We start from the raw sequence: 10,906 nt of genomic DNA, 5'->3' as shown, positions 1-10,906 counted from the left end.
TGAATATCACAAAGTGTCATCCCTTATTATAAAATTGATCATCACATCTTCAGGATTGGCCACATAGTCCACAGAGTCTGGGGAAAATGGAAAAGTGCAAGGTTTTTTGTTTAAAATGATTCAGATTTCAAAATGGTGACAGGGAATGTTATACCTGGGCACTGTGAGCTGCACAGGGTTTGTGACTCTAAGGTATTGTCGCCTTCTCTCATTTTGTCCCATGGAGGGAGGACAGGAAGGGAGCCATAGGCAGGACACAGCCTATATTCATCTGCTGACTTCACTCACAAGGCCAAAGAGTCATTCAGAGCTCTTTTTCTCTCCTCACTTCCCTTCTAGACTGGAACAATGGAAGAACTTTCCACGGCAAATACCATGTTTGCCCTCAGTACCCTCAAGTTCATAGAAAAAACAAACTCTGCCCAGAACATCTTTTTCTCTCCGTGGAGCATCTCATCCACCTTGGCCCTAGTTTTCCTCGGTGCCAGGGGTGACACTGAACAGCAGATGGCTAATGTAAGTTTGCTTTAAACCTCACACCAGAATCCAGGGTTTTCTGAATTGAATTGTAGGCTTGCTCTTGTTTTGTGCTCAGGTCATCTCGACTCTGAGAAAGCAGGGGTGGTGGCACGATTGTCATCACCAGCAGTCACAACACAGATTCTGTAAGTTTAATCCTATAAAATGTCTGAATCAGGAAACTCCTCTGCTGCAGAGAGCAGAAAGATGTCAGCATTTCTACAAGGATGAAAATAGCAACTGTCAAAACCTTCCATTTAATTCAGATCGTGCTCAGACTATGCAAAGCAGGTGTTTTGTGTGCCCCACTTTACTTGGTTCCAAGTCAAATATCATTATACAGATGAGAACACTGGCAACCTGTTCCCAAGAGCACCCATGGTCTCCTAACTTCCAGCTGAGGCTCCCTCTTAATATGGCCACTGTGGGTGGGGTTTGTTCCCTTTCTTATAAAGAATGTCTCCTGATGGTCTCAAGCCAGGGTCACAAAGAAGGGAATAGCACTGTGGCTTTGGTGAGCACACTCACAGAAACACAAAGATAGATATATCTTTAATGGGCTTCCCCACATTGTCCATTATGAAGCTGTATCTACACAGTGGGGCTGGACATTATAGATAGCCAGTCTTCAAAATCAATGTGGACAGCATGTAAAGAAGCACCATTGCCAGGGATTTATGTGTCAAAGTTTTGTCTTCTTTCTTTGATGGAATTGACAGAGATTCACACAGGGGACCCTTCTCCAGAATTTAGAACTACTTAAATTACATACTGCAGTACACCTAAAGATTCATACAAAGTATTACAGTTTCTCATGATCCTGTTACTTGCTAGGTCAGAGACCTGAATGTGGAAATCATATAATTAAAATTTCATTACATCCATATACATGCAAATATTAAGAATGTATGCTTTGAGTACAAGCGTGCATTGTGCTTTCAGTCACACCAAATTGCCACTGGCTCTTTCCTGCTTTCCCACGAGAACTGTGTCTGAGCGAACATGGTGACCCTCTCAGGTGAGCCTCTTCTCAAGGACACAGTTTCACAGAGACGACATGAACCAGCAGGTCAGGAAGCAGATAGATTCCTCTCTGTGCCAGTGTCCGTTTGAACATCACGTCTTACAACAAAACTTGATTGTTCAACCCTGATGGCGGCAGAGTTGTGTCACACTTCTTCCTCTTTATTTTTTTGACTTGGAAAACCCCATAAACCGCGTTTTACAAAATCTTAGAAAGCGTCAGTGCTTTCAACTTTTAAATGTAAAGGGCCAGGAGGTGCGATACAGCTAGAGCAGAATTCTTAGATGAAGTGTTCTGGGTTAAAATGATTTTGATACTAAATGAAAAGTTCTCCTAATGGTCACTCTAGACAGAGACAGGTTTCCTGAATCAGGAAAGTTCTTTCAGTATGTGGGACCATGCAATTTTCTTATAACTCTGTTGCATGAAGAGATTTTAAAATTCAAGTGCTAACTTGATTGGTTTCTAGATAAAAAGAAATAAAAATTTCTTTAGATTAGGAAGAAGCATAGGCTGTAACAACAGCATGGTGTTTTCTGCCTCTCTCCTAGATTAAACAATGGAAGATTTTTAGGTGATAAATGTTATCATTGCCCTTAGCTGTGTATAAAGGAATTAAAATCCTCTGAGTCTCAATTTTCCCATCTATAAAATGGGAAGGAACACCTATAACTTACAAGGTAGCAGTGAAGATGAGAGAACATGTGAGACATCTAGAAAAAGTAATTACAGTAATAGGTAATTTTTATTAATTCTGATTATAATTCTTAAATAGCCTTTCTGAAAACCTCTTAGGAACCTACATCACTCAGCATCCTGTCAAATGGATGCAATGATTATCATATTCATTTTACGGATAAGAAAACTAGGACATCAGTTAAGAATGGTAAGCTGAAAGATGCAATATTGATAGAACAGAAGGAGGAAACATTATAGAATGGGTAAATCCCTAGAGAGCCAGAACTACAGGAGGTCACTGTGCAGGCAGGAGATGCTTGCCATGCTGTGTTTAGTATGAGCCTGTGGTCCTGTCCCAGCCAGGCTGCCTCTTTGGACTTTAGCATGGGCCAGAGTCACCTCACATTCCCGTTTTAGAGACACCACTCCCAGTTAGGTTTTCTGGGATTCAGGGAGGCTCTCTTCCTCTCCAGGAGAACCCCTGCTTAAGAGTAAATTGCTTTTGAAGAAAGGAAAACCAGAAAATATGTACAGGAAATATTTCTTCTTTCAGAAAGAAGGGGGGGTCAGAGCCCATGCATATGACCTGGCGAGCAGAGAAAGGTCCCCAAATACCTATACCTTTCCTTCCTGTCTAGAAATTCACCAAGTAGCTAGATATAGTTGCCTACTTCCTTACAAAGCTCCAGTTATGGGCCAATTTACAAGTTGGTTTCTTCTTTACCAAAGGCCTCAAGGGGAAGTGTTCAGGTCAGAGGTTCCCAAAGACATTAGAGGTAGGGGCCCTATGAGTCTGAGTCTGGAAGAGTAAGCTGGGCTGGTGGCAGCTTGTGGAGAAGGGATCTGAGATAGCTTTATAGAAGCCAGTCTTTACCTTCACTGGGTTTTATGAAACTATGTACTCATAGTGTATCAAATACTTATAAGTTGCCCCCTGACATGGGTATTAATTTCTCTCTATTTGCACATAGTGTATGTAAATATCTTATCTGGGGTGGTCCTTTTTTACTATTAGGTTACTGATACTCATGTTAAAACTCACTATGGCTTCTAGCTTTCCTTGGCTTAAAATGTATTTATTAGGAAAGGATACTTCAGAGAAGAGGAAATTAATTAGTTCTATTACTTTCTTTAAAATATTGAAAATAAAAAAATTAAAATATAGTATTAAAATATTCGTGTTTTTCAAGAAAGTTTGTGCACTGGATGAAATTTTGATAATTCAGGTAGATTTTATAAATCATCTCATAATAACATTGATTTCTAAAATGTCCAGTATAGGAGTTAGTATCAAGTACTTCATGGATGTTTATGACACAGAAAGAATGCCTGTGCTCATTTGCCACATACGAAAACGGAGAGCCAGACATAGTAGCCTCCAGTAATGCCTCGGCCCTTTAATACAGCTCCTCATGCTATGGTGACCTCCAACAATAAAGTTATTTTCTTTGCTTTTTCAAAACTATAATTTTGCTAGTTATGAATCATAATGCAAATATCTGTGTTTTCTGAAGGTCTCAGGTGACCCCTGTGAGAGGGTCGTTTGGCCCCCAAAAGGTTGCAACCCACAGAAATGCTGATCTGTAGGTGTCTGAGCCAGTGCTTGAAGTGAAGTAATCTTGCACAGCCATGTCATCATTCCTCCTGATTCTGACTGCAGGTGCTGCACTTTAACAAAGTTGGTGGCTATGACATCACCACGGGAACCCCAGAGAATGTCAATGGCTGTGATTTCACGCAGCAGATACAGAGGAAAAATTATCCTGATGCTATTTTACAGGTACCTGGGTTGGTTCTTTATATTTCTTTTGCATTCTATCTCTAGCAGCTTCTTGACTCAAAGTCATAGTTTTGAACTGAGAAGCAATGTAGCAGAGTTCTCCCATCCATAGGCATAGTGCTGTGATAAATATCCAAAGGCATCCAATAATGAGGAGCAGACTCAGGCAGCATCCAGGCTTGGTGAAGTTTCAGCAATGGTTGTCTCTCAATCTTACCATATTCTTCTGACATATGTATATAATATATATAATATTGTTTATATGTCAGAGTATTTACATATAATAAATTATTTATTCTGAAAGTATTCTTTGCTATGTGACAAGAATGTTTGAATATGTCCATAGGTATGGACAGAAATTTCACAAAGAAAAAGAGAGTGATAATAATTAAGATGTAGTGAAGCATAAACCTGGTTACTGCATGAGAATCAAAAGAATATACCATGTGCTTATAATCTATCATCTACCTGTCAATAATCTATCATCTGTCTAGCTATCTATTACTTATTATTTACCTATTATCCATATGCATCTACCTACTATATACCTATCATCTGTCTTTCATCTACCTTTAATTATCATCTATTTGCCTATATCCACCTACCTGTCATATCTATCTATCTATCTGTCTATCTATCTATCTGTCTGTCTGTCTGTCTGTCTATCTGTCTATCAGTCTGTCTGTCTGTCTCTCGCTCTCATCTCTATCTGTTCCTTCTATCACCCAACAATTATCAACTTATCATCTATTCATCCATCTATCTCTATTATAGGTAGTAAATCTATTCATCCATCTATCTATTATCTATTGTATAAAATAATTCCTTTGTTCCATATGCTATCCCCTTAAAATCAGCTGCCTAGTTACATTAGAAAAACTGTGAAAGCGTAATCTATTGGTAACCAATTTACATGGTCGTGACCATGACAAGATTATGGGGACATGCTTCCTGAATCTTCTTTCCTGGTACACTGGTGGCTCACCCACCCATCACTTGGTGTTCTGTGGGATAGAGGAGGTAGAGAAAACCTCTGTGATGTTTTCTGAAATACCAGAGATCTCTGTCTTGTACTCTATCTAGCTCAGTTGCTATTGTGACTGAGTCTGTCTGTCATACCACTTACGGCCTCCAAGCTTAGCATTTGATCTCTCATTTATTTTGTGAACTTTTAAAGCTCTGATCTTCTTCTACAGAGGTTACCTTGTAAAATGAGAACTTATTAAGGATATACACATTTTGGTAACATTTCACTTGAGTGTCATTGAGAACTTCATAACTGACAAGTAAAATCACATATATGCAGAGTGCATTAGGTAATGTATCTATAAATTGTGAAAGAATTACCACAATCAAACACATTGACCGCATATGCAGTCACTACGTGTGTGTTTGGGGGGGAGATAAGTCCATTTAAATATATTTTTATCACAAACTTCAAAAATGGTACAGTCTCACTCATTATACTCCTAATACTATGCTTTAGATCCTCTGAGTATATTTGCTTTGCAAAATAATGAAATTTCCTTAGAAACACCAGAGTTTACAAATGTCAAAGGAAACTGTCTTTCTTACAGGCCATAGGGTTCCTTATTTCTAATGAATATAATCTATAGACATGGTAGAAGTCTATAATAGTTAAAATGTACTTTTATAGCCTTCCTGCACCACATTTCTATACATGTTTCTGCTTTTTCGCTCCTATGGGGCATTGAAACAAGCTTGACTTGAACTTGCTGTGTTCCATGATGAGCCTTGAATTTAGTCTTAGCACCCCTTCCTCTCCTGGTATCAAAGATGGGAGTCATCACTCCAATCTTTTTGAGCAATATTCTTATACATTTTTTCCTCTAATGGATTAGAAAAACATGCATGGGTACAATATTTTATTGTTGTGGTGAGAGAATGTTACTGCCTCAGGAGTCTTTAGTTACTAGCACTGTGTTATAAATGAAAAAATCATCTTTCTTTTCAGATACAAGCAAGAGATAAAATTCATTCATCTTTCAACTCTCTCAGCTCTGCAATCAACACATGCTCAGGAGATTATTTATTGGAAAGTGCCAATAAGCTGTTTGGAGAGAAGTCTGGTAGATTCGAGGAAGTAAGTGAAGCCTGTAACTATAAGAGCTGTTCCAACACCAACAGGGAGGTCAATTTCAGACCACTTCTGCACAATTCCTAGGAGCAGAATCAGAATTGCTAGTGGTTTTTCAGGCTGGCCTCACTGTCTCTCGCGTCTGTCAGTCTCTGCCTTCTGAGGGAAGGTGTTCGACACAGAGATCAACACTCTCTGACAGTGGTGTGACTGCTCTCCTCTAGTCCCCAGGCATGTTTCTGTTCTTATTCAGCATCTTTAATGCAAAGGACAGAGAGAGCTGGCACTGGAATGTAGGACTGGGCATTATCAGAGAAAGTGAAACAGTTCCCTGGGTCTCCACCCTCCCTGATCATTTCACCTCCCACTCCCTCTATGTCTCCCTGTCTTTGTTAGAGCCTGTAAGTCATCACACCTTCCTTATTCAACAGATGCTGTGTGTAACATTTGGTGTTTTGTTGTTTGAAAGGAATACATACAACTCAGTGAGAGATACTACTCTGCAGAGCCAGAGGCAGTCGACTTCCGGAAATGTGCCGAGGAGGCTAGAATGAAAATCAATTCCTGGGTCAAGACTCAAACCAAAGGTAAACTTTGTTTTCTTATCTTTTTTTCCCACAAAAAAAACTTTGATGTTTCTTTGAAATCATCCTCGAATTTCACCCTCATTTCCTTAAAATGTGTCCAATCAACTCTTCTTCACCTCCTTCTGAGTTGAATAAGTCTCAAACTATGGAAAAACTTTGGAAATCAATATAAAAGAAAGTTAAAATCCCTCCAAGTATCATACAAAATTATACTTTATATGCAGTATTTATACAGTTTCTTTTATTTTTTTATTATAAAACCTAAGCATGAATTGTGTTCTCTGCAGGTGAAATTCCAAACCTGCTACCCGAAGGCTCTGTGGATGAAGACACCATGATGGTACTGGTGAACGCTGTCTACTTCAAAGGAAAGTGGAAAATTCCATTTCAGAAGAAACTCAACAAGCTTTATCCTTTCCGTGTGAACTTGGTATGAAATAAGATGCATTTTTCTAGCATTATTCTAGAGCTTCAACAAAGGATACAGGAAACTTAGAAACTGTTCATTGATTTTCCTACAACTTGCTAGTTATAGCTTATGAATGCTGGGCACTGGCTCTTTCAGGCTATTGAGTATCATTCAATAATTCCTAAGAGGTGTGGATTGAAGTGAAGACCATGGCTTTATAATTTATAATTGTTTCATAACTCCACTTGCCTGGACTTCAATGTTGGCGCTACACTTACACTGTGACTTCATTTATGGTTCATTTGTTCTGTTTTTGACCTTTAAAGCTAGAATAATATCTAGTTCAGAAGGTTATTGTAGATCTTCCATAGAATTTATCTAACTTTCTTTTTTATTTTAGGCATTACTAAATATTATTATGATGATGATTATAACTATTATTATCTGTCTTACTAAATATTGTTTATAAAGTAAAAAAAAAGCCATTAAGTTTGAGGACGTTGTCTAAAAATATCCAATTTGTTTGTTGATTGAGGAAAATACATCTCCTTAGCACTGAGGCAAAAATAGTTAGTCTTTTAGTCTTGCTATAAATCTCTTGAACATCTGAGAATTGACTTTCATATGTTACTTTTTAACAATATCAGCATGACAGCATACCTGTTCAGATGATGTACCTACGTGAAAAGCTGAACATTGGATACATAAAGGACCTAAAGACTCAGGTCCTAGAGCTTCCTTATGTTGGAGATATCAGTATGTTCCTGCTGCTTCCTGATGAGATTGATGATGCGTCCACTGGCTTGGAGTTGGTAATGCATTACATTTTCAACTGTTTTAAAATCTGGCAGCATATTATCCTTTACTCAAAATGAGAATCTATGGTTGTAATGGTGTGTAATTTGTCACAGAAATGAATGAATCAGTTGATAAAACATGTGCCATTTCACAAAATTTCAAAATCTTAAACTTACATTGTGTTTGCTACCATCTTACAAAATTTGTCCTGTCCATTAAAATTTAAACATAATAAAGTCATTTAGTTGACTATTTTATTATTTTTTTAATTGTTGAGATTACAATTATAACATAAATATGCAGTCTTAAATACAGCCTGCCCAGCCCATATAATGTTACTTGTATGTATGCTTTCAGGGCCAACCATTTGATATTAGACGATCAATTGGTGTACTCTTCCCTGAAGAAGACTGTGTCTGTCACTCTCAGGAATCTTTAGTGGCCTGTTGTTCCTTGTGTGGGGTTGAGGCCTCAGTGTCTTTTGGATTCTTTGTATGTTTTACTAGTAGCTTGAGAATCTCATGCATGTATGCCATTGCCTTGATAAGATTCAGTTCTTACTCTTTGCCCTTTGACTCCTTCTAAACCTTCTCAGCATTTTAACCTTACTGAGTCCATTATGTGCTGGCAGAATGTGCGTGGATATAAGACTATCTCCTGGAACACCGGCAACCTGTTAGGAGCCCTATCCATGAAGAAAAACAACTCTCCCTCCCATAGTAGCCATCAGTATGTTTTGGATGTCAGGGCCATTGCACACATGAATTCACAGAATCATAGAGGGGCTCATGAAGCCCCACCTCTGATAGAGCAGTAATTGGCAATAATATGAATATACATTTTGAGGTGGGATCTCACTATGTAGCCCAGGCTTCACTTATGTAGTCCAAAATGGTCTTGAACTCTCAGAGATCCACCTGCTTCTGTCTCCAGGGTGCAATAATTGAAGCCATGCACCACACACTCAGCTTTGCAACTGATTTTTAAGTGTTATTTGTTATCATTTTATGCTTCTGGACATGTATGAAATATCCATGGAGGCCAGAAGAAAGCATTGAATCCCCTGGGATTGGAACTACTTAAGGTTGTGAGCTGCCATGTGGGTGCTAGGAGTCAATCCTGGGTGCCCTGGAAGAGTAGCTGATGCTTCTAACCACTGAACCATCTTTCCAGCCACTTGGCAATTGATGTTTATCATTAGACTTGGAATTACTTTTCCTACTTTCTCAAATTCACTTTTTTTATTTGTTCTTTATGCTCCACAGCTGGAAAGTGAAATAAACTTTGATAAATTCAACAAGTGGATCAGTAAAGACACAATGGCTGAAGATGACGTTGAGGTCTACATTCCTCAGTTCAAACTAGAACAACATTATGAACTCAAATCCATTCTGAGAAGCATGGGCATGGAGGATGCCTTCAATAAGAACAAAGCCAACTTCTCAGGAATGTCCCAGAGGAATGACCTTTTTCTTTCTGAGGTGTTCCATCAAGCCACAGTGGACGTCAATGAGGAGGGCACTGTAGCTACTGGTGGCACTGGGGCAGTTATGACAGGGAGAACTGGTCACGGAGGCCCACAGTTTGTGGCAGATCATCCCTTTATTTTCTTTATCATTCACAAAAGTACCAATGTGATTTTATTTTGTGGTAGATTCTCCTCACCTTAAAAAGGGAAGACCTTATTTAAAATTGTATTTTGTAGCATGAACTATAAGCCTCAGAGTTGTTTCTGCAAGTGCCAAAAGTTTAGAGACTCTGTTATACATTTCTGTACACTAAGTATAAACTCAAAAATAACTGCACTACTGTCAATGATGCTTACAGACAAGTCTATTAATTACTTTGTTTCCTAAAACCAGATAATGTCTATTTGTTCATCCTCATTATTGCTTTGTCTTTATAGCTGTAGTTTTTACAGTGTTATTTATTATTTATATAATGGTAGTTTTACAAATTATTGTCCTCTGTCTAAAGAAACTGTAACACTGAAGACAGGTGATCAGACAATTTTCTATTTGAAATAAAGCAACCATTTGATATAATAATGAAGTAAAATTAGGAATCCTTACATGCTCTTCCCTAATAACTATCCAAACAAAAGCACTTAATAAAAGGCAACAACGTGTTATATTTCTATGCTTGTATGTCATATGTGTGTATCTGCAACTCATCTGTAATTAGGAATATGTAATAAGAAAGCAGCTTACTTAACCACAGGTATTTGTTGTTCTCTATTAGTTATGTAGAGCACACTGCTTATCAGTCCTTGTTTGTTAGTCTTCTTTCCATTACTGTAATAAAATGCCTGAGATAATAAAGTTGAAAGATTTATTTTGTCTTATTTTAGAAGTTTCAGTCCAGGGTTGGTAGGATGGTTGTTTTTGTGCCTGTGTCAAAACAGAAGACTGTGGTAGAAAGTGTGGGGAACAACGTTGTTCACTTTAAGGATGTAATACAGAGGAGGAAAAGAGACTGGTACCCCTAAGCCCTTTAGAGAACATCTTGACTTTACATCAGGCTCTGCCTCTTAAATGTTTCCACTACCTTCTAATAGCATCAGTCAGTGGACTAAACCTTTAATGCACAGGGCTTTTGGAGACATTCCATATCTAAGCTCTGGCACTTCAGTTCCCAGGAGCTAACCACAATATATCACTGGAAACATAGAATAAGAGACAGCAAAAGGAGCAAAGAGCATACCTACTGCTATTGCATAAGGAGCCTGTACTGGGGGTGAGTGGGATGGTGGACAGCTGGGATTTTTCTCTGTTAACTTGGCACAAGGTAGAGTTATCTGGAAAGAGAAACCTGATTTGAGAAAATGCTTCCATCAGATTGCCTATAGGCAAGTCTGTCGGGTAGGATACTTCCTTGATTAGTGATTGAAGCGGAAGTGCCTAAACCATTGTGGATGGTGCCACCCTGAGCAGGTGGTGCTGACTTCTATAAGAAGGCAGACCAAACAAGCCAGGAAATAGTCCTCCTCCATGACTTCAGGTTCCTGCCCTGC

At 38.6% G+C, this 10,906-nt stretch overlaps 1 protein-coding gene across 1 annotated transcript; it reads left to right on the top strand.

Annotated features, from left to right (window-relative positions):
* Window positions 1-348: 348 nt before the first annotated feature.
* Window positions 349-9,563, top strand: Serpinb2 (serpin family B member 2). The gene is made up of 7 exons (XM_036201889.1): window positions 349-516; window positions 3,882-4,001; window positions 5,977-6,105; window positions 6,569-6,686; window positions 6,974-7,116; window positions 7,743-7,907; window positions 9,159-9,563. The coding sequence occupies exons 1-7, from the start codon at window positions 349-351 to the stop codon at window positions 9,561-9,563; spliced, it is 1,248 nt and encodes a 415-aa protein (XP_036057782.1).
* The last annotated feature ends 1,343 nt before the right edge of the window (window positions 9,564-10,906 follow it).

Source organism: Onychomys torridus, chromosome 11, assembly GCF_903995425.1.
Source record: "Onychomys torridus chromosome 11, mOncTor1.1, whole genome shotgun sequence".
In the NCBI taxonomy this organism is placed as follows: Eukaryota; Metazoa; Chordata; class Mammalia; order Rodentia; family Cricetidae; genus Onychomys; species Onychomys torridus.
The sequence above is the reverse complement of the archived record's forward strand: the minus strand, read 5'-3'. Positions and strand labels throughout refer to the sequence as shown.